We start from the raw sequence: 24,427 nt of genomic DNA on the forward strand, positions 1-24,427 counted from the left end.
TATATATATATATATATATATATATATATATATATATATATATACACACACACACAAAATGAAGACAAAAATACATTTATTTTGTCTGACCATCTCTCTCGCTCTCTATCTCTCCATCTTTGGTTACATGGATGGTTTGGCAACAAAGATCCACACACTGGCAGACGTAACACACACCACTAACATGAATAATTACCCCCCCCCCCCCCCCCCCCCCACACACACACACACACACACACACACACACACACACACTATAAACAGGCAGGAAAATAAGGGGTGGATTAGTGTTGGCAAAAGATTTATTGTCCTTTTCCCAGTCTGCTCGTTCATAAACCTGATTGTCTGGGGGAAGGAGCTATTTTATTTGTATTTAATTGTTTTATTAAGTAGTGCATGTGTGTTTGTGTGCGTGTGTGCGTGCGTGCGCGCGTGTGTGTTTGTATGTAACTACCAGCTTGCAGACACTCCAATAACCTGATAGCAGCAGCACACAAGCATGCACGTGTACACACACACACACACACACACAGCAGTATCCTGCAGACAGAGAGATTGGAGGTTTGTATACCGTCTGTGAATTACACAATCTCTGCCTCAACCCCTCTTACACACACAAACACCTTTTTAAGCCTGCCTCACTCCCTTAGCTTGGGTCTCAGCTGCATTGCTTCTTTCTACATTTCTGGATTGCCTCTCTCTCTCTCTCTCTCTCTCTCTCTCTCTCTCTCTCACATTGCCTCTAAGCAGTGTTCCATTGATAAAACAGAGGATACACACCACAACAAATACACCATAACGACATCACTTCCTCATCTGCCCGGTCCCAGGCTGTATTGATTGATTGCTTTGATTTGGTAAATCTTAAAACATAAAAGTGTCATGAAAAATGTATTTCCAATGTGGCATCGTTGGTACAAGGATTCTAGAGGAGTCTAGAATTAAAAGAAAAAAAATCTAAAACAGGAGTGTATCATATAAAACTAAATTAAACATATATATTATTGGACCAGTGGCCCCAGAGGGATATTGTGGTATTACAGTGTACTGGTGAGCCGTGGGTCGGAAACCCTGTCCTCTCCTGGGTCTCTGCATGAACAGAATGAACCAAATTGATATTGCACATTCTTACGTCCACTGGAATGGAAAGAAAGAAAGAAAAAAAAGAAAGAAAGAAAGAAAGAAAGAAAGAAAAAGACCACATTATGTGGGTCATGTGTGGATGAGTTTCAACAGGATTGTATGAAGAGATTTTAGCATAGTGCCCCGTGTGGCAGACATATTGTATGTCAGACATTATTGAACCACAGTAACTGGCAGGGCTTGAAATTTACTTTTTGGATCACATTCACCGGGACACCCTCTTTCATTGGTGTGTCGCCCAGGTTGCGCCTAAACCCTAACATTTAACTTCACAAAAACAATGCCTAACCCTAACCTTAACCTCACAGAAATTGTGCCTAACCTAACCTCAACCCCTGTCCACCTGGGCGAAACACCGGGAAAAAAGACTCTCCCCACAGTCAACAGCCAATGTGGCTACTAGAATTAAAAGTTACCAGCCACTTAGAATTTCCACTAGGCCAAACCACATTCAACACAGCGTCCCTATTTTGGGCATGTCATTATAGTTGACAATTTTCAAAAACAGCCAATCTACAAGCTCACAACGCATCACATCACGACATGTTGTGAGCTTGTAGATTGGCTATTTTTGAATTGCTATGGTATAAAACAGTGCTTAAGTGGTTAAAGCCCTGCTAATTAGTATTTATGAAGATGTACGGTTCATTGAATTGTCATTCGTCAAAGACAAATAGAGACAAGACAGACAGACAGACAGACAGACAGACAGACAGACAGACAGACAGACAGACAGACAGACATGGTCAATGGAGTATCAGCAATGCTCACTTGGATACATCCAGACTAAGAGAGACATAGACAGCGAGAGCGTATGTGTGATATTAATCTTTTATTAATCAGGCATTTTGCTGAGCAACCTTCATCCCACTGCAAGGACCCCAGGACCTTACCTGGTCTGAATGTCAAAGCGCGTGCACACACACACACACACACACACACACACACACACACACACACACACACACACACACACACACACACACACACACACACACACACACACACACACACACACACACACACACACACACACACACACACACACACAAGCTGCCAAACCAGAGGACAGAAATAGTCAGAGAAATGGAGAGCGGGAGAGAGAGAGAGAGGGAGAGAGAGCAGACGAAAGATGGACAGTCGACTAGGTAACCATAGCAACCGTTCCCATCTGACAGGATGGCAGAACAGAGAGATCCAGTGTTTTCAAACTGAAATAATGACACACAACACGGCTTAGGAATGTGACAAAAACAAAACAAATCTCCATGAATTAAACGCTTGCGTAATTGATAGAAAATAAGTAATTCTTTGGGTGAACCACTCCGTTCAATGCCGATATTTCCACATTATTCTCACCTATTGTGTACTCCCCTTTCCTGTACCCCCTCCTCTCCTCTACCCTCATCCTCTCCTCTCATTTGTGAGAATGTGCCTCTCCTCCTATTCCTCCTCCTCTCTGACACAGGTGATACATGGGCAGCAATTACACACTTGGAGTGGTCATCCATATTTAACCACTTGAACCCCAGCATCCATATTCTTTGGGGAACATTGGCCAGAAATGGCAGATCGAGAAGGTCACAACACGTTGTGTTGCAACGCTTTGTCGAGTTTGTAGATCAGCGATTTTTGGCAAAGATATTTACCAGTTTAGGTAACTGGTAGATCATGCTACCAGTTTAGGTAACAAGAACCAGGAGACCTGGTACTGCCAGACCCCTAGTGGTTGAAATCTGAATGGCCGGGCTTCGCATGACGTGTGTCCCTTCTATGACGAAAGGGGGACAGACTTTTTTGGCTGGGGCCGGGGGACAAAGTGACATACCATGTATGGACAAAACAGATACAAAGCCTCATGTAAGCCCGACCCCTTGGGTCTGGCAAATAATAATAATAATAATAATAATAATAACTAGAAAAAGTGCTCCTCGGAGCACAAGTCTCCGCCAGCAGACTTGTGTTGGGAATGTTCTAATTCTTATGTTCTAATTCTTATGTTCTAATTCTTACAAAAAATACAACTATTTTTTGTAAGATTACTGTTACTGTGTCATAGTAACATGACACAAGTGTCCTATCCGTCTGTATAACTGTCCTATCCGTCCTGTCTGTATAAGTGTCCTATCCGTCCTGTCTGTATAAGTGTCCTATCCGTCCTGTCTGTATAAGTGTCCTATCCGTCCTGTCTATGTAAGTGTCCTATCCGTCCTGTCTGTGTAAGTGTCCTATCTGTCCTGTCCTGTCTTACTATATGTAAGTGTCCTATCCAATTGTTACAGTATCCGCCATTTCTCAGCCATTTCGAGATTATTCCTGTCTTACCTCACTTTGAAAGAGGCTAAGACTCTTTCAAAGTGACACATGTATTTATAGGCCGCTATACGTCACTAGCCAATCAGATCACACTATTTCACCGTATTGTCACGTGTCACGTGAGGCTTGACCAATGTTAGCTTGTCTGACGGAAAGTGAAAACAATGTCTCCTGGCGGAGACAATAATGGATTTTATTTATAATGCACTTTACATTTGTAAAAAATCTCAAAGTGCTACAGAAGGCAATTGCATAAAAAAAACAAAAAAAAACAATTAAAACATGGGGGCATAAAGCCTAGAGGTAAAACCTAGAGATGATCACCCTTTCACCTTTTAGGTGGAAATGATTTCACCTAAAAGGTGATACTACTAGGCGCTATAGTCCGGTGATGTTGGTCGGTAAAAACAGAGAGATGTGTTGAGGTGAGCGGTGAGTCGCTTATCACGCGGCTCAGTGACGTCATGTTGTAGTTTTCAAACCACCACGGTGAGAGGGTGATCACCGAAAATGGTAGCATGCGCCCCCTTGAGTGGTTAACTATCATCCATCAGGCCTCTCTCAGTGTCTCTCTTTCCTCTTCATCCATCTCATATTCTTCACTCCTTCTGTCCACCTCGCTTTTCTTAATCTATCTGTCCCTACACCTCTCCCTGTCACTCTATTGCTACCCACCCCACTCTCTCTCTACCCCCCCCCCCCCAACACACACACACGCACACAAACACGGTATACCTTGGGGTGTCAGCCCGGTCAATAATCTGATCAATAAGGCTAGTCAGTGTAATGTGTCTCACTTCATTGTCCTAATGATCTGTCCACACCACAGATTCAAAATAGGACGTGTGCATCTGTGACTCCATCAACACCTTCTCAATACTGGCTGAAGGCTGAAAGCCAGGGGGACTCTAGGGGGTCTTATTAACCACCTAAGTAGCCCTATTGTATACTTCATACAACAGTGTCACACAAAAATAGAAGATCTGCAAGTTCACAATCTGTTGTCGCCAGGTTGGCCTGTCTTTATGTCTAGTCTCTTTATGTTGAATTACCTCCCCTCATGTTGATTATGTTCATACTTTCAATGTGGATTTATCTTTATAGCTACATGTGGGTTTACCTTATGTGGTCTTATACAGGCGATAGCCCATTACAAATGCAACTATTTAATAATATAACTCCGGTGACTTAGATAGATATAGAACATAGAGATCTTTATTTATCCCGAGCGGCATTAAATAATACCATAATTATTTTTGTTCTTTCCATATTTTTTCTTTCCATTTTTATTTCACAGAATGTCAGTCTGTCTGTCTGTCTGTCTGTCTGTCTGTCTGTCTGTCTGTCTGTCTGTCTGTCTGTCTGTCTGTCTGTCTGTCTGTCTGTCTGTCTGTCTGTCTGTCTGTCTGCCTGCCTGCCTGCCTGCCTGCCTGCCTGCCTGCCTGCCTGCCTGCCTGCCTGCCTGCCTGCCTGCCTGTCTGTCTGTCTGTCTGTCTCTAATCATTTGCATAGACTCAGTGTTTGTTCAGTAACAGGACTCTACCTGTCTCTCCAGCTCATAAGAAAACAGAGCTGGAGAGCTCTTTTTGCACTTCTTCTCTTAAACAAATGAAATTGTAAGTGATGAAATAAATAAATGAGCAGACAAAATTGGAATTGAAACCCTATAAAATTTAAGCTGAAGAATGGGTACTCTGTCCTGATTGGATGACATTGGTGACCCACTTGAAAATGTATTTTCTGTTTAGCAAAGAACTGGAGAAACTGAATTAACACTCAATAGCAATGATTACCATGGGAATGTAGAGCTTTAACTTTTTAACAACCCCCTCCCCCCAAACATTTTTTTTTAAATTGTCAGTGAGTATGAAAATAAACGTGCCCTGCCTTCCCCTCTGCTTCTCTTCTCTTTCTTTCTCTCCCACTCTTCTCCCATCACCTCAATGTCAGTCTGAAGGTCGTTGCTGCTTATCTACAGTGTTACACAACCATCCATTGTGTAGGTAATAGTGTCAACACCACACACACATGCACACGTGCGTGCACGCACAGTCATGCAGTCATGCACGTACGCACACACACACACACACACACACACACACACACACGTGCACACACACGCACACCCCACTCGCTGTTTCTCGCCCTCCCACCACCATTCTCTTCATCTCATCTCTCCTGTCTCTCCCTTACCTTCTTCATTTCTCTCTCTCTTTCTCCTTCAATCTCTCTCTCTCTCTCTCTCTCTCTCTCTCTCTCTCTCTTTCGTCCCCATGACAACAGAGACTATTCTGTCTCAAGGAGGAATGTCTGTAGCTTGTAGATCCAAATAGGGTACTCAAGTGGCAGACGGTATTGTCAACACACACACACACACACACACACACACACACACACACACACACACACACACACACACTAACACAGTGACCCTGGCCTGTTGCCAGTTAGAATACTGATGAATACTGCACACATATCGTTGCTGTCGGGCAGAAATCTTGAATGTTTTCATTATTTTCTCGTAAAACAATGCCCCAATTCGTCTTACAAGAGTATCGTGCAAAAGTTCGATCTACAAGCTCATAACGTGTTGCGTCAGGACACGTTGAAAGCTTGTAGATCTGCTATTTTCTCTTATTTTCGAAATATATATATTTTTTTTTAAAGATTTTTTTTTGGGGCTTTTTATAGCTTTATTTGGAGAGGGACAGTGAAAGTAGGCTGACAGGAAACGGGGAGAGAGACGGGGGAAGACACGCAGCAAAGGTCGTCGGGAACGGGACGCGAACCCGCGACACGCTGTCAGTTAAGGGATTTCAACCGAGGGTGCCTGGACCGCGACGCCATGGCCCAGGCCTATTTTCGAAATATTTTTAAGGTGAACGTGAAAGTGTTAAGTGAGTCTGTGGGTTTTATGAATATTTTATCGATGAAAAGTATTAACCCATTAAAACCGGGAAAGCATCTGTGTTATTTTAGATTTGAGCTAAATATATATAGCAACATACGTTTTTCATAAAACTCTTAGGATTTAGAACAGTATAGATTTACAGTGGTTCTCAAGTGACGCACTTTGAGCTTGTACATCTGCTATATTGTACATCTGCTATTTTAAATCTTGAAAGTGTTTAAAAATAAATAATGTTCTCTTTTGGGGGTCCCTGGCTGGCACAAACAATTTTCAGATAGGGGTCCGTGGCCAAATACATATCAATTTAGGGGTCCTTGGCACGAAAAATATTGAGAACTGCTGTAAACAGTTTGAGAACTGCTGTAAACTGCTGTAAACCTTACCTGAAAATTCATTTTCAGGTAGAGATACAAATGTAATACAATCAGGAGAGAGAACTCATAGAGGATAAACAAGTGCAATTGTAAGAGACTAGTTAAATATAATAAATATGAACTACATTGGATCCATTGGAACACATGGATCATTCTTTTTTTTTCAATTCCTGAAAAGTAACCAAAAGTAACCATTTTGGTTAGTACGATTAACTGTTACACCCCTAGTCTCACAGATATTGACCTGATTCCTCTGTTGCAAATATCACAGACTCGCATGATCTGTAAAAATGTGCTGAAGTTTTTAGTCTACAGTACAGTGCACCTGCAGCATTGTATTATAGTGTCAGCGGTTTAAACGGATACTGACACAGTTAGGAGGCAGCAACATTCAGAACTTCCTATGTTAACATAAATCCTACTTACTTTGTCCTACTATGAATAGCAAAAAATGCTGATTTACAAGCTCACATAGCATCACGAAGCAAGCTTGTAGGTCTGCTCTTTGTAGATTTGTTATTTTTAAAATGTTGTCAAATTTGCTTACATTTTGTTGTTAATGTTTTTGAAGATTTAGCCCAAAATAGGGACGCCAGATTCAAAGTGGTTAAAAATGCATGGCCGTGTGGCCTTGTGCAGGCACATGCCTTATACAGTAGGTTCTAATGAGTTGCGCGTTCACTTCCCGAGCCCGGCGACCTTTGCTGCGTGTCACTCCCCGTTTCTCTCCCTGTCTCCTGTCACTCCCCACTGTACTATCCAAATGAGGCAGACAAAATAGAGCAAGCATACAATCTGCATAATAAGGAGCACCTGTGTGTTAACATAACAAGCATGTTTCTAGGTGCAGAATGCAGAAAGACACAGTCAATTTGACCACATGCAATGTAGGGTTTAAAACGGTTTGAACTGGCCACGCTGGCCTCTTTTACATCACAATGCTTCCATTGTCATCCAACCAGCAGCACTCCTCTCATCCAACCACTCAAGCAGCAGCCTCCACTCTACTGTCAGTTTATTGTGTATACGTGCATGGTAAAGCCACTTTAACTATAGCATGTCTACAGCTGACCCACTTCTGTCCTCGTCCAACCCCTCATCTGTCCACGCATACTGCTCAGCCGTCTCAGTGAAGCACGCCTACAGTGGCTTTTAATAGGTGTTTTATGGCTGTGCTCGGCACGTTTTGTGGTGGGTTGCCATTGTAAAACACACTCAAGACTAAGCTTAGTTATTGATCTGACCTACTTCCCTTCTCATGCAGCTACCTCTCTCTCCTCATCCAGTAAAGGATGACTTGTTCACTCCTGTAACCTGATTAGGAGAGCAGAAGGATGCAGCCGGACAATTCATGTACTGTAAGTGCCAAGTAAATTGTCAGTAACTAACAAATACAATAATCTTACTTAACAAATCTGTAAATAAAAAATATATAATAGGAAATTCAATTTGAATTACTTTTCCTGGGACAGTCAACATACTGACTTTGTGCCAAACCTAAATTGAATATAAGTTAATAAAACGTAAACAAACAATCAACACAAGATTATTCAGGGCTGATAGCCCAACCATGTAGTTTGCAAACCTTGACAATCATGCATCCTTTTCCTTGTCCAATCAGAGAGCAGGTTACTCACCACAGTGACCAGGTGACGTGCCGACACCGGGTAGCGTGCCGCTCCCGCCTCATGCCCTGGCTTTGCCAGTAGGTTGAGGGCTTGATGCCCGACGGGTGCCTGGCGAAACCGCGGCGACAGGAGGGACGCCGGCATCAGCTTGGCTAACGTGGCATGGCGGGAGTCCGGCACTTTGTTGTGTCGCAGGTTCGAGTCCCGGTGAGGATGGACAGACGATGGGAGGTGTTTGGAGCGATGGGGATTTGAGTGAAGCACCTCATGGTCACCGGAGTATGTGTCTGAAGAGGGTGGGGGTTGCAGAGATAGGAAGAGAGATGGAGAAAGAGCAGAAGCCAGGGTTAAACCATTGGTTCTCAAAGTAGGGTCCGGGGACCCCCAGGGGTCCTTGGGTACCAGGGGGTCCCCAGCAAAATCTGTAGAGTGTCACAATCATGCTAACCACTTTAACCATAATACTTTGGCTATTCAAAAATAGCAGATATTTATACAAGCTCGTAGAAAAATATGAGCTTGTAGATCTGCTATTCTTTGAAGAATCTTGAAAATGTGTGCAAATCTTTGAATATTCAATTTTAAAAAAAAGAAAATCTTTTAACTCAAATCTTTGCTTCTGGTGGGTCCCTGTCACAAAATCTTTTCAGATGGGGGTCCACGACTAAATACAGACCAAACTGGGGGTCCTTGACTTGAAAAGGTTTGAGATCCACTGGCTTAAACAATAGTATGGAGAACAAGACAGGGTATAATAATGGTGTGCAACGTCAGCCTGGAGCCCTGAGGAACTCTAATATATATTTGATGGTGTATAGAATTCCATATTTGAGCAATAACGCAAGATTTGGGGCATGATATCCATCTCCCTATCTAACCTGACACATTCCACTGCACCACCAGTATACCAGGAAACCCATCGCAGAAAGACTGCTGTGTGGGTGTGAATATTATCTCACTGGCAAGTCGCCCAGAAAGCCATCAGTTTCTGTCTGTCTCCCATTTCCACGGGTCTGAGAAACTGAAACACAAGTAGAGACTGTCTGACAGGCTGGCACAGCCTGTCAGACAACCTATGTATCACTGCCTATATATGCCTGTCTGATCATCTGTGTATCTGCCTGTGTGTCTGTACAGGCAAGGTGAGTCTGTATGAAGCACCCCTTCATCTGTGTGCCTTGTATACTTCACAAAATAATAAATAGGAGTTTCACATTATTGGGGTCTTCATTCACAAATGCTACACTTAATTAGAAACAAAAAAAATGCTTTTAATGGAAATTAAGCATGCAGTGTGGCTAAACTAGACACTAATTACACATTTTACATTATAGCCTAACTTTTCCCCTGGGTGGCATTCCTTTGCTTTTATGCAACAACACTGTGTATCCACTACCCTTTGTTTCTGTGTTTGATACATGGCAACACATTTTCTTTCTGTCGAGTTTTGGTCGGTTGCTATCCATGGTGCTGAACCATGGATAGCTTTTCCATTCAATACAGAGTACTACATGTCCATGCACCAAAATGGGCTCTGCATCGTCCAATCAAGCTCCCACACAACCACAAGACAGTCAACATATGATTTCAAAACCTTACCGACCTGCAATATAATCACTGCAAACAAAATAAGCCACATTTTGTGTAATGTTAGCCTGTTCGGGTTGGACAGTTTTTTTTCTCTGCCAACGCCACTATAACCTACAATAAAATCATCCTCACAAGCTAGTTTAAATTGATTTTGAAATAGAGAATTGTTTTTAATTAAGCACCGTTTTTAGCAGAAGGCATTTTGATATAATCCCTCATGTGTGGATTGTTTTAGTAGGCTACTTGAGTCTGCAAACCAGTGGTGTAAAGTAACTAAGTACATGTACTCAAGTACTGTATTTAAGTACAATTTTGAGTTATTTCCAATTTTCAGTACTTTTACTTCTACTCCACTACATCTCAGAGGCAAATATTGTACTTTTACTCCACTACAATTATTTGAAAACTTTAGTTACTAGTTACTGTCTAGAGATTTTGATTATTACTACAAAACATACAGTAACCACTTCAGCCCTATATATTTACTATATATATTGAAAATAGCCAATCTACAAGCTCACAACGCGTCGCGATGCAACGCATTGTAAGCTTGTAGATCGGCTATTTAAAAAAATATATTTTGAAATGTATACATTTTATAGATATTTATATATTTCATACATTTGAAAACTGAAGTACATTTAGAATTCCGGACTTTTACTTGTAACAGAGTATATTTCTACATGTCAGTATTGATACTTTCCACCACTGCAAAAAAAACTCGTCTGGCAGGCGGCCAGAATCTGTTCCTCCCATTAATGGGGACATCTGTCTAGTCTAGTCTACTGGCCACATGGGGACATGTATGTTAAAACGAGCAATACCACCTTCAACAGAGATGACAGCTGATCTGCCTTATTTAGCAGTCTGGTGACTAGAACAGTGTGCAGCAAGCCATACAGGAATCCTAATGGAACCATAAGCTGACTGACTGATACAGCAGGCCAGTGGTTCTCAAACCTTTTCATGTCAAGGACCCCCAAATTGACACTTGTTATCCTGCGGACCCCCATTTGAAAAGATATGCCATGTGATTTTCAACCATTTTAATTTCAAGGACCCCCAGTTTGACATGCATTAGGGCGGCTACGGACCCCAATTTAATGCCATTTCTATCTCTGGGACCCAATTTATATTGTAAAATCAATGTTAATTTAACTTCATTTAAAGAGTGTAAATGGTCCATTTGATTCCATTTGTACACTCTCATAGTTAAAGGTAGGGTAAGTGATTTGCGTTGGTTAAAAAAATTGTTAAATAGCTCTATATTCTGATAGTACTCATTGCTATAAAGTGTTTGTTCAGCATTAGGAGTCTACTTGTATCTCCAGCTCTTTATAAAACAGAAACTGCTTTTTCGTTTCAGTTTCAGTTTCATTTCCAATTTTATCCAACCAGGACAGAGAACTCAATCAGGATACAGATTAAACAAGTGAAATTGGAAGTGATGACACTAAGAAATGAGCATGCAAAATTGGAACTGGAACACTATACAAATTAAGCTTAAAATGGGTACTTTCTCCTGATTGGCTGGGATTTTGACACCTACCGAAAAATGTATTTTCTGTTTATTAAAGAGCTGGAGAGACGGGGAGACTCCTGTTACTGAACAAACACTCTATAGCAATGATTACTATCAGAATATAGTATTTTAACCTTTTAACAAAATACTTTTTGTTTTAACCAAAAAATATCACTTACCCTACCTTTAACTTACAGACTGATAAAGGTCCATTTGGTTCCTCCTAACTATCTATCATTTAGCTGGTGACCCCCTGGAACTCCCTCGAGGACCCCTGGAGGTTCCCGGACCCCACTCTGAGAACCACTGCAGTAGACTACTGGTAGTATAAGCGCTAAAATGCGAAACAATCTCAAAATATTTATGTTGTTACACGAGTCAAACATTGACAACATTATCCTATTGCAGTGGTTCTCAACCTGGGGGTCGTTGTCCCCACATGATTTGGAGGGGGAGATCCCCAGATGACAGTGAAGTGACAATTTAAGGGGTTTTACCTTCTTAATAAGTAAAGTAATCAGCAAACAATACTATACAAACCAGTCAACCATTTAATTGGCCAAATTGACAAATAATATAAGAAAAATGCCGATCTACAATTGCTGGCAACGCCTCGCAACGCCAGGCATTGTGAGCTTGTAGATCGGCTATTTTCACAATATGTATCTGTGGAACCGAGTCAAATTGAATTTAATGCCTACAATTCCATGTGCTAGTCAGGGTGGGGGGTTCCCCAGTTCAAATATGATTAGTTTGGGGGGTCACAGCCTGAAAAGGTTGAGAACCTCTGGTATATTAAATGTCACTCACCTGAAATGGCCAGTTGTAAAGATATCAATAATGACAAAATTGTCATGCATCCTCTCAGTCTTCTCATCCTGGACAAGCCTTGCTTCACCCCTCGCATCCAAGACGGGTTGGAAAAATAACGAAGAAGCCAAAGCAGTTGAAAAGATGTAGACTATACTGACTTGTTCTGTAGTCTACATTACAACGAACAGGCTATGGCTCATCCATCCAAGATCTAAATCATATTAACGACTCATTGCATTACAAAGAACAGGCTATGGCTCATCTAAGCATCATGTGCCCCCTGCACACATCGTTGGGTCTAGATAAGACTAGACATGTAGGCTATTCAGACCCAAATTCAACGTCTCCCTTTGAAGTGTAAAGCAAAGATTTTTGCCTTTTCATAAATTATGTAGATACGATTTAGCCCGTAGTATAAAATCCCACATGTACCAGAATGTAGCGTAACCTAAACTGGCAGCTTGTTTGTCTCATATACGATTGTTTAAAAAAAAAACGGGCTAATAATAGAACGTCCACCGGAACCCTTGCTACTACAGTATCTAATTATGTATTTTTTAAATCTATAACTATAATAGGCTTCTGGTTATTTTGACGTGCGGAGGGTGGATGCCATGGATGCGAGATGAATGTCCTCGTAGCAGCAGAGGGAAGAGATAGGCGTGGTGTAGGTAAAGAGAGAGAGAGAGAGAGAGAGAGAGAGAGAGAGAGAGAGAGAGAGAGAGAGAGAGAGAGAGAGAGAGAGAGAGAGAGAGAGACTATAGCTAGCTAGGACTGGGAGGGAAATCGCGAAAAATCATCAAGCTTTGGTAGTGGGTGACAAGTTTTAGATTTTTGGCATGGTGTTAGCGGTATGGGCATAAGGTTTTCTAAAACAACCGTAAACGACTTGGGCTCGCCCCCTAGTGGTCCGTTTGCAATAATTCCAAAATTAGATAAGAAACCCCAAATAATTGATAGAAAATGGATTTCAATGGATTCTGTTACTATTGGGCATGCTAAATAGCATACTAAAATGTAGGAAAATCTAACTTCTAGCTGGAATGGCATCATTTTCAAGATGGCTGCTGGGAACTTAAAATCTCATTCATTACTCAACCTAGAAAGGTGTTTTTTGTGTCTAACCCAAGTGTGTGTGTGTGTGTGTGTGTGTGTGTGTGTGTGTGTGTGTGTGTGTGTGTGTGTGTGTGTGTGTGTGTGTGTGTGTGTGTGTGAGATACATAATGTTACTTTGTCATCTTAAATAAGAAAGCTGCACGGTCGTTCAGCACCGGTTCTCCCCAGGTAACAGTGGGCGTATCATCCCGGGGTTTCCATTGGCTGATGTTAATGAAGTGAAAATTGTGAATTAAGTTCAGTCAGCCTCGAATTATTCAGTCATTGTAGTGAGGATAAGTGGAGAGCACTTTGTCCAGCAGTTTGTCCACTCACTCAAGTGAACAGTAGGAGCCCAATTTGTGTCTATAGCCTACCCTACAGTATCCATCATACAACAAAAACAGCCACAGCATCTTTCTACAATAATATCCATTTGTATTTGTGTTGTGTTGTGTTGTGTTGTGTTGTGTTGTGTTGTGTTGTGTTGTGTTCTTCAGAGCCTAATCTAATCTCTTGCAGATGCAGTATTATTATGAGAAGATTGAGATATATGTTGTCCAGAGGGGAAATGCTATTTTTACTCCTTACAGTAAATAAGGAAATAAATAAATAACACCACAGGGCGGGGGCACCACAGTAAGAATTGGAGGAGCACAAGTCTCCGCCAGCAGACTTGTGTTGGGAATGTTGGGAATGTTCTAATTCTTATGTTCTAATTCTTACAAAAAATAGAACATGTTACTGTGTCATAGTAACATGACACAATGTCTGTGTAAGTGTCCTATCCGTCCTGTCTGTGTAAGTGTCCTATCCGTCCTGTCTGTGTAAGTGTCCTATCAATGTTGGTCCTATCCGTCCTGTCTGTGTAAGTGTCCTATCCGTCCTGTCTGTGTAAGTGTCCTATCCGTCCTGTCTAAGCTATTTATATTACATATTGTGATGACACCAGTGTGTCTACATAATGTATTGCTCCGCCATTTCTCAGCCATTTCGTGATTATTCCTGTCTTACCTCACTTTGAAAGAGGCTAAGACTCTTTCAAAGTGACACATGTATTTATAGGCCGCTATACGTCACTAGCCAATCAGATCACACTATTTCACCATATTGTCACGTGTCACGTGAGGCTTGACCAATGTTAGCTTGGCCGAGGGGGGGGGACGGAAAGTGAAAACAATGTCTCCTGGCGGAGACAATAACAATAATATACATTCTTTAAAAATGAAAGTACAGGGGGCGTGATGGCCTAGTGGTTAGGGCGTATCCTATCCTATATTAAAATAGCTTAAGGGAGGTGGACCTCCTGATGTCACACTCATGTCACCATGCCTCAGCCATAGCCATATACAGTAAGGAGTTTCCAATGCAGAGATGCCCCAAATGTGGAGTGTGTTGTCTAATCACAATGTGTATGTGTCGTCATGGCATCAGGAGCAAACAAATCAGTCAGCTATATATATGTGCACAAACGGGGGCATGCTGATATGCCCATATAGGCTATGGACATCCCTGTCATCAGTATATGCCCATATATGGGCATGCCCCCTTTTTGCCCATATATATACATCAGTGATCTCCATATATGGGCATAAAAGGTCCAAGAAATGGAAACGGCTTGTTCGATTCACAGGTTCGATACCTGAGCGTGACGGACCTTTGCTGCGTGTCAGTACAGGTACACTGGGTGATGTCACTCCCCATTCAGATTGTCATTGGCTGGAATCAAAGAGAGACAGACTGTTATTATATTAAATACACACACTCCTAACTCACTCATTTCTCCTGGGCATGACTGTGGTGAAGGCAGCTATACACATTGGTTTTATAGGTTTGCGCGCTTCCTGGAGGTGGAGGTTTTTGCAACCTGCTGTGATGGCTCAAGTGAGCGCCTGGCTTAAGTGCCTTTTTACTTTCTTCAAAGTCCTCTTCGTGGTAATGACAGGATTTGATTTGTTTTTGTATTAGTATTATTTAAACACTTAAGCAATTTTATACTTTCTTTTTTTTATTGCTAAAATAGCAGATCTAGCTCACAACATGTCGAATCTGTAAACCGTATAACAATCTTGGTTGTATAGTTGTTTTACAGTATTATTTAAATTGAATAGTACGTACTGTGTTTATGTTGTGGTGTCAGTGACTCTGTGATATACAAGTTTAACAGTCTGTGTATGTGCAGGTGTTTGTGTTGTGTTTGCGTTGTTTTGTTGTGTATAACAGTATTATTGAGTCTATGTTTTTGTTTGCAGGTCTATGCGGTGCTGGTAATAGTATTGGCTATCACTGTGCACATACGCTATGAGCAGAAACATGGAGAGGTTAGTATAGTTCACAACTAAAACATTATTTATCTTGATAGCGTACTGGATGTCTCATAGCCAACTGTATAGTTTCACAAACTATATTTTTGGGTGTACTTATTGGTAATGGTTTTATGATGGCTCAAAACAGGTTTTAAATTGACAAGAATAGAATCATAATTGCTAAAGACTTAGATGACCAAAACCAGCTTTGTGTTGTAAACCTCACAACTATGGTATATGTTTTGAACCTGTAAGCCGCACTGAAACTGTATCTAAACACAAAATGTACTCTAATCTAAACATTTTAAACTTAACACATCTAATTTTACATGGGTTAGGGTTAGGGTTTGATTCATTACAATGAAATAAATGTGCCTTTAATTTAAGGTGTAGCCCTGAAAGGGTGACAGAATTCAGTACAAATGGAGGAGACCAGGACAGAACATGGCTGAGTTTAAAGAGAAACTTACAAAATAACATGCACCTACTGTATTTGAGTGAAACTACAAAGTTGTTTCTTCTTGTTTTATCAGGACGAATTTGATTTGAAGACAATTTGAGGGTTTTTAAACAGTAAAACCCTAAATGTTCATTTAAGTGTAAAAAAAAAAAACAATATTTAGATTTTACTGTATTTCCCTGTGAAAGCAGAAGAAGTGCTAAGGATGCCGAAGAGAGACCGGACATCTGTGTTGTACAATGACTAATCTGTCTTTCCACGGAAACAAAAAAAAAGATAAACTGTTTTTGGTAGGGGTTGCTTCCAGATTATAATCATGTCTTCACAAAGATCATATCATTGTGTTAAGTACCAAAGGAAACATGTCACAGGAAGTTAGCAAGATAACTTGCGCCCCAACAGCTAAAATTAATAGTGGTGTTAGTGTCGTACAAGCCAACCTCATGGACTCTAAATGGCGTTTGTGGTGGCGTAAAGTAAAGCAATAATGTTGTGAATTGTTCAAATTATAGTTCAATTTGGACCATTTCAGTCTATGTCAGTTCATTCATACTGATATAAAACAAACGCGAAGCAAGAACACATTGGAAAAATACATTTAGGTTCTGAGGACCCTAGGGGGTCCTCAGAATTACTACAGGGGGTCCGCCAAATCTTTGTGTGATGGAGAGCATTAGCCAAAAATAGTAGATCTACAAGCTCCACAATATTGAGGGTTTAAAAGGTTAACTATCTGAAAATACACATTGTAATATGAATCCAACTATCTATGAAATCTATGGAAAAATGTAATCTGCAACACAATTATAAAAAATGTAGTAGGGGTCCCTGCTTCATCTCTCACTCAGCTAAGGAGTCCTTAGCTGAGCGTTAAAAACCCCTGATGTAGGTCCTATATTTGTGTTTGGTTTCTGTCTGTGTGACTCTCAGCTAGAAAGCAGTGATCTAAGTCTGACACCACTGTACATCCTGGGCTTCACCACCATTCTGCTCTGTGTCCTGGGGATGTATGGCTTATACACTGACAACTCAGCGACTGTCACTGCTGTGAGCACACACACACACACACACACACACACACACACACACACACACACACACACACACACACACACACACACACACACACACACACACACACACACACACACACACACACACACACACACACACACACACACACACACACACACACAGAGCTTGAATTTCAAAGCAAATGTAATAAAGTCAACAAAGTTAGCTTTGCTCTTCCTTTAGTGTTATGAAATCACACTCAGTGAAATCTGTTGCTCTCAGCATTTGATTTGTGTTTTTCCCCTTTCTTTCACTGTTTTTTTTCTTTCTTTTTTTGAAAGAGCAAGAGCCTGGCTTTTGCACAAACATCCGCAAAACATGATACTATCTAACCAGAAACCCATAATCCACAGCCCCAATGTGTTTTTGACTGCTCAAGCAGTGCTGAGATATCTTTTGGTCAACTTGTTAAGTGCAATATATAGTTTAGCATTCATATCAGTAGCTGATTGAACAGTTCCAGTTCCATGGAGGTTTTCTTCCTAAAATATTGCCCCTTTCATGGCTAATGCATGCATCTTTCTCCATTCATGTCTTCTTTGACCAATCAATCATCCATCTATGTACAGTTCCTGACGATGATGGCGTTAGGGTCTCTATCCCTGTTCATATTGGGGATCTATGAGGTTGTTGGAAGTGCTTTGGTGAGCAACATCTGGTTTACACACAAAACAATACAAGCCATTACCGTTTCTTGTTTTTGGTATCCATCTGTGTTACATTTGTGCATATATGTCAGTAAGTCATTTTATGTATCTACATGCATGTGAATGTATGCATTTCTTTGCATCTTGTGTGTGTGCGTGTGCAGCAGGAGCAGGACATCGAACTACATCTACGCACTTATATACCTCTTGATCAAGCGAGCAAGCAGTTGCAAGAAGATATGAACTACTTTCAGAAACAAGTAGGGGAACCATCAACCCCACCCACACAATTATATCTGTCACTCATCCAGTACCTTTCTCCCCCATTATTTTTACCCCCCACCCCTCTCCCTTCCTCCCAGAGTTAAATTAACAGTGTATTTTACTGTACATTCTTACTTTGTCTGTTCCCTCCTTCCGTCCTTATTGCATTCCACCCACCCTTCTGTCCTCAGGGAAGTTGCTGTGGTCTGTTCAGTTTTAAAGACTGGGGGGACAAAGTACCGCCGTCCTGTCACTGTCTTGGTGATGTGAGCAAGAGCCAATGCCACACTCTCCCTACACAGGCCATGGTAAGAGACACACACACACACACACACACACACACACACACACACACACACACACACACACACACACACACACACACACACACACACACACACACACACACACACACACACACACACACACACACACACACACACACACACACACACACACACACACACACACACACACACAGCATTATCTATCTGTCAGCAACACAAATATTTTTGCCTTAGTCTCACTAACTTAGTTTTCTCTCTCTCTCTCTCCAGGCCAAACATAGGCTCATTTTCAAAGAGGTGAGTTTATGCACATGCAATGTGTGATATCACTCTGTGTGTGTGTGTGTGTGTGTGTGTGTGTGTGTGTGTGTGTGCTCGCGCAGGGCCGGCCGCTGGCATAAGCAGTCTATGCGGTTGCTTAGGGCCACAACCACTCCACTATGGGGGCCGGGGAGCCCATCATAGTCACAGAAATTGTTCAGACTAATTGAGAAACCTGTGAACGTTGGCACCTCAGAAGATCACACTTCTTGAGAAACTTTCTTTCTTCCTGTGATGCCTGCTCCTGTTCAGTCATTTCTGGTGATGGCAGATCAGCTTTTATCAATGTCCAATGAAGAACACACCGTCCTGGCACTAGACAGAGGGAACTAGCCCAAGCAGGGTTGAGGAAATGACTTATAGGGAAGTAAATTGGGCATCACACTCTGTGATGATTGTGATCGAGGTTTCTATGGTTTCTGCAGGAGCAGGAAGAAAGGCCAAACTCGCAGGCAATCAAAAAGTGTGATCCGATGTTGTATACCTGTACTGGTACCAAATAACAGGGGAGAATTATAAGCCTGGTCAAATTATTCAAACTTGCAGTTTTGGACAGTCACAGTAAGTGCACTTTTGGAGTATAACATCTGATACTATGCTTAAAAGTAATGACAACGATAGGAAGTAAACGAGTAAATGAAAAAAGTAAAGTGGACTTTGTGGTATATTTACAGCACATTTATGGACAATTAATCGAATAATCACTTACTGATAATTAGTCTACAATTAGGCATGAATTGGGCATTAGGGGCGAAGCACCCCTAAAGGTCTGACCCTAAAAATGCTCCTGATATTTACATTAACAAAAACGCAAGCTTTTGTTAATGTAACAAACACAGAAATTGTTCAGACTAATTGAGAAACCTGTGAACGTTGGCACCTCAGAAGATCACACTTCTTGAGAAACTTTCTTTCTTCCTGTGATGCCTGCTCCTGTTCAGTCATTTCTGGTGATGGCAGATCAGCTTTTATCAATGTCCAATGAAGAACACACCGTCCTGGCACTAGACAGAGGGAACTAGCCCAAGCAGGGTTGAGGAAATGACTTATAGACCAATTATTTGTTTACTAACATTGAGCCTGGACGCACAGGTGATTGTTTCACGCAATCAATTCCCAACCTGTTTCGGGGTGCACTGGTTTCAGCACACCCCAACCCCCTCTTGTGTGTGTTGGCTAGTGAGACGCGTCCTAACGAGACCTGATATAATGGGTTTCGTTGCGCGCATACTGGCTGCACGCAGCCAGTATGACGTCGTCTGTTAAGGGGTCTATAGGGAAGTAAATTGGGCATCACACTCTGTGATGATTGTGATCGAGGTTTCTATGGTTTCTGCAGGAGCAGGAAGAAAGGCCAAACTCGCAGGCAATCAAAAAGTGTGATCCGATGTTGTATACCTGTACTGGTACCAAATAACAGGGGAGAATTATAAGCCTGGTCAAATTATTCAAACTTGCAGTTTTGGACAGTCACAGTAAGTGCACTTTTGGAGTATAACATCTGATACTATGCTTAAAAGTAATGACAACGAAAGGAAGTAAACGAGTAAATGAAAAAAGTAAAGTGGACTTTGTGGTATATTTACAGCACATTTATGGACAATTAATCGAATAATCACTTACTGATAATTAGTCTACAATTAGGCATGAATTGGGCATTAGGGGCGAAGCACCCCTAAAGGTCTGACCCTAAAAATGCTCCTGATATTTACATTAACAAAAACGCAAGCTTTAACTATTCTATTTGCCGTCCTTTTTAATTGTATTCTATGCCTGCGTGTGCGCGTGCGTGCGTGCGTGCGTGCGTGCGTGTGTGTGTGCGCGCACACACGTGCCCGTGTGTGTGCGCGTGCGTGCGTGTGATTTGGAGGTTGTGCTGGGAGTGTTTTGAGGCGACAAACAATCTTGCTTAGGGCCACCAAAGTCGTAGGTCCGGCCCTGCTCGCGCGCGAGAGCATGTGTGTGTCATGTGTGTGATCTCTTTTGTGCTTTTTTCATCCAGGCTTGCTTTCCAGTCTACCTGCGTGTTGACATCACAGTGGCGGTGGCTCTTGGTCTTGCTGTGCTCAGTGTAGGTAGATCTTATGACTGAACAGTAATGAGCCCATATACTGTACACACGCAGGCATACAAATGTACAATTAGAGAACGAGAGAGAGACACACACACATACCCACACACACACACACACACACACACACACACACACACACTAAAGCAGGGCTTAAGTAGTTAAATGATCTGATACAAAGTAGTGGTGGCATTGGTGTAGATAGATCTTAACCTTCTACACTGTAGAAGGTTAAGATCAGCTGACATGTGTGAATATCATACATGTCAGCTGTTTTTTTCTGTGTGTCTGTCTACCATCCAGTTTCTGGGCATGGTGCTGTCCGCCATCATTGTCTACCAGTTAGGGAGGCCCATCCCCATCAGCTTTACACCAGTCTACAACCCGGATCCCATCATCCATACACTGGTCTACAACCCGCCTCCTATCAGCCATACACCGGTCTGCAACCCGCCTCCTATCAGCCATATACCGGTCTGCAACCCGCCTCCTATCAGCCATATACCGGTCTATAACCTGCCTCCTTTAAGCCATACGCCAGTCTATAACTCACCTCCTATCAGCCATATACCGGTCTATAACACGCCTCCTTTAAGCCATACGCCGGTCTATAACCCACCTGCCCTGGAATCTCCACAGCCTCCTCCTTCTTAGGAAATCTACAAGCAGAAACTAACCTCGTTTCGACTTTTATCTCCACCCAGGGTTTGATTTGTAAAAAAAAAAAACACACCCTGTGTGAAGAGATGCTGTCATCAATGTTTGTTTATTGGACATACGGACGGACACACGGACAAAGTCAGATATAGGAGTGGTTGGCACCACTCAAAAAAACAGAGAGGGACATTTTCTAACCACTTAAGCCCTATATAGTTCTTCATAGGACAAAGAGTGAAAATGTTTTAGCTACTGTATGTTTGAATTAAAAAGAAATAGAAAAAAATGTTTTGTGTGTTGTGTATACAATTTAATGTGGGCTATTGTTAAATTGTGATATTATCAAAAATGAATATCAATCATATCAGACTGTTTTCCCAAAAGGAAATGTAGACTGTGTGAGTGTGTGTGTGTGTGTGTGTGTGTGTGTGTGTGTGTGTGTGTGTGTGTGTGTGTGTGTGTGTGTGTGTGTGTGTGTGTGTGTGTGTGTGTGTGTGTGTGTGTCTGTCTGTGTGTGTGTGTGTGAAAATATCAGATCTATAAGCTTATAAGCTTACATGTCACATCATGATGTGTAGTACTAGTGAGCTTGTAGATCTTTTCACTATTTTTGCACAACACCACTGTGTGGCAACTTATGAAATAACGTTGGTTGAGCGATTCATTGAAATATGCATTTAAAACTAATATTTAAAAAAAATGCGCTTCTCAATCATTTGATTAATCGAAAAAGTGATTAATAGAAAATAATCCATAGTTGCAGCTCTATGACAAATCAACAAGGAATTGGTGGCGGAAATGTATATAGGAAATGAATCAAATGAAACAGTTGCAACTTGCCACACAAGCTATAGGTAGGCTATACAGGGCAGGCTATGTCCTGGTAACTGCTGCCCACTTGTGGTACAAAACTAAACTAAAGTATCTCAAAATGGTATGGTCTTAGATCCCTGGCTAATAAGCCTTATACATGTACTAATACAAAGTATTTAAAATATTGCTTTGATGCTCATATTAACCTTAGGAAGTATAAGTATTACGTTGTTTTGTATTAGCACATGCATTCCATACATTCCATAGGGCTGGACCACACATGGACAAATTGGTCATCAACATGTAGAGTGACATCTAGAGAGATAAAGTAAATGTAGCCTATAGTTACTTGCCACCACTGGTTGGGCCCATGGATTCAGGAACACGTTTTCCATGGGATTCCCTCTTTAATTGGTGTCGCCAATAGACTGTAAAAAAGAATGGACAAAATGACGCCATTGGTTTCTACAGACCCATTTTGAAGCCTGTTTTTCAAATTTTCAGTGAATTCAAATCCACGATCTTTCTTTATCCGGTACGAAATGCTACCGGAAACGACTGCTATTGGCTGCAACCGCAGTGAGGCGGGTCTTCACTCGGTAGAGGGTAGAACCCCAGAAACATACCCTCCTACTTTATCATTAATTTTAAAATGAACGGGACCTTGATTTACTAAGTAAACACATAATACAATGATGATTTTAAAAATACTTTAACCTTGCAATTGAAAACATAAAGTGTTTCTGAAAAGGTTTGCTAAGGTATTAAAATCAAGGGTAAAGTTCGCCAAAAAACTATTGAGATTATAATGTATTGCGACCGGTAGAATGTGAAATAGCGATATCTGATGGGCCATTAGGAACAGCAGGCTGAATGAGAACCCAGAAGTGAGCCTCGATTCCAGCGAAGGGGTTTTGCCCATAGTTCAAAACAAGGGTTTGCCTGTGTCACTCAGCTTGCGCCGCCCTAAACCCTAACATTTAACTTCACAAAAACAACTATGCCTAAACAACCTAACCAAGTGGTGTGTTCTAGGTTTTTTCGGAGGGATACCTCACAAACCCTATGCCTAACCCGAACCTTAACCCCAACCTTAACCTCACAGAAATGATGCCTTTAAACCCAATCTAAAATGTCCCTGTCCACCTACCTAATTATTTGTTTACCAACATTGAGAGACTGAATGCACAGGTGATTGTTTCATGCAATCAATTCTCAACCTGTTCCCACTGAGCAATAGTCGTCTATTAGACGTCCGTCTAAAACAGGGTTATAATTGGTCTACTGGTGAAAGTTTTTTAGCGGTCTAGGCTTAGCCTAGACGTTGATTAGCTGTTTTTTAAACGTCTATTTATAGACCGTCTATATTATAGACGTCATTTCAACGTCTATAATATAGACGGTCTATAAATAGACGTTTAAAAAACAGCTAATCAACGTCTAGGCTAAGCCTAGACCGCTAAAACACTTTCACCAGTAGACCAATTATAACCCTGTTTTAGCCTACCCCATAGACGTATTTTAGACGTCTAATAGACCAAAAAATGCTCAGTGGGTTGTTTCGGGGTGCGCTGGTTTCCGCACACCCCAACCCCCTCTTGTGTGTTGGCTAGTGCTGCTCGCCCTACCGAGACCGGACAGAATGGGTTTCATTTTTCATTTCATTTGCAACCAGTATGACGCTTGCAATGGGACGTCTATTCACCGGGATTCCGGGAATAGAGACTCTCCTGTTTGTTTCCATTAGAAATGAATTGGCGGGGATTTCCGGTTACCATTCTCCCTCTGACTGTTGCGTGAACTGCAAAACTCCTCCCCTACCAACCGGTGTTGCCATGTCTGCTTATTATAAGCGACTTTGGGCTTATTTTTTTCTGTAAAGCTGCTTGGTAGTTGCGGGTTGCGTTTTTTGGGGCTTGTTTCTAAAGTCTACTTGCTTATTTAGGCTTCCTTACAAAAAATATAATTATTATTTAAACCTGTGGATCTCAAATATTTTCATGAAAGTGTTTATTGTGCGACAGAGAGCATTTGTGTTGTTAGAATGTTTCCAAAAAATATTCCAAATATTCCACATAAGAGTTTTTGTTGCAGTTGTGAACTTGTAGATCGGCTATTATAAGATAGCCGATGCA

General features: G+C 41.5%; 2 protein-coding genes across 2 annotated transcripts in view; one reads left to right on the forward strand and one right to left on the reverse strand.

Moving 5' to 3' along the window:
- Positions 1 to 9,292, reverse strand: part of ptprr (protein tyrosine phosphatase receptor type R) — a gene marked incomplete at its 5' end in the record, with an annotated part of 43,397 nt that extends 34,105 nt beyond the window's left edge. Inside the window, 4 exons of the mRNA XM_084049537.1 lie at positions 2,503 to 2,602; positions 5,347 to 5,431; positions 8,382 to 8,659; positions 9,256 to 9,292. Of these exons, the coding sequence (XP_083905663.1) occupies positions 2,503 to 2,602; positions 5,347 to 5,431; positions 8,382 to 8,659; positions 9,256 to 9,292 (500 nt within the window). The remainder of the gene's footprint in view (positions 1 to 2,502; positions 2,603 to 5,346; positions 5,432 to 8,381; positions 8,660 to 9,255) is intronic.
- Positions 9,293 to 15,236: 5,944 nt separating this feature from the next.
- Positions 15,237 to 21,494, forward strand: LOC311039876 (tetraspanin-8-like). Its single transcript, XM_084049886.1, has 9 exons — positions 15,237 to 15,327; positions 15,645 to 15,713; positions 17,089 to 17,205; positions 17,802 to 17,876; positions 18,044 to 18,139; positions 18,335 to 18,451; positions 18,701 to 18,727; positions 20,754 to 20,822; positions 21,126 to 21,494. The coding sequence occupies exons 1-9, from the start codon at positions 15,268 to 15,270 to the stop codon at positions 21,474 to 21,476; spliced, it is 981 nt and encodes a 326-aa protein (XP_083906012.1). The 5' UTR covers positions 15,237 to 15,267; the 3' UTR covers positions 21,477 to 21,494.
- Positions 21,495 to 24,427: the final 2,933 nt, after the last annotated feature.

Source organism: Gymnoscopelus microlampas, assembly GCF_963454915.1.
Source record: "Gymnoscopelus microlampas genome assembly, chromosome: 23".
NCBI lineage: Eukaryota > Metazoa > Chordata > Actinopteri > Myctophiformes > Myctophidae > Gymnoscopelus > Gymnoscopelus microlampas.

What these genes read in the sequence shown, in the direction of transcription:
- LOC311039876 (XM_084049886.1), top strand. Translation starts at nt 15,268, where the DNA reads ATGGCTCAAGTGAGCGCCTGGCTTAAGTGCCTTTTTACTTTCTTCAAA. An exon ending in TCTTCAAAGTCCTCTTCGTG is followed by an intron (nt 15,328 to 15,644) that starts GTAATGACAGGA and finishes TTTTGTTTGCAG; the next exon opens with GTCTATGCGGTGCTGGTAAT. An exon ending in TTGGTCTTGCTGTGCTCAGT is followed by an intron (nt 20,823 to 21,125) that starts GTAGGTAGATCT and finishes TCTACCATCCAG; the next exon opens with TTTCTGGGCATGGTGCTGTC.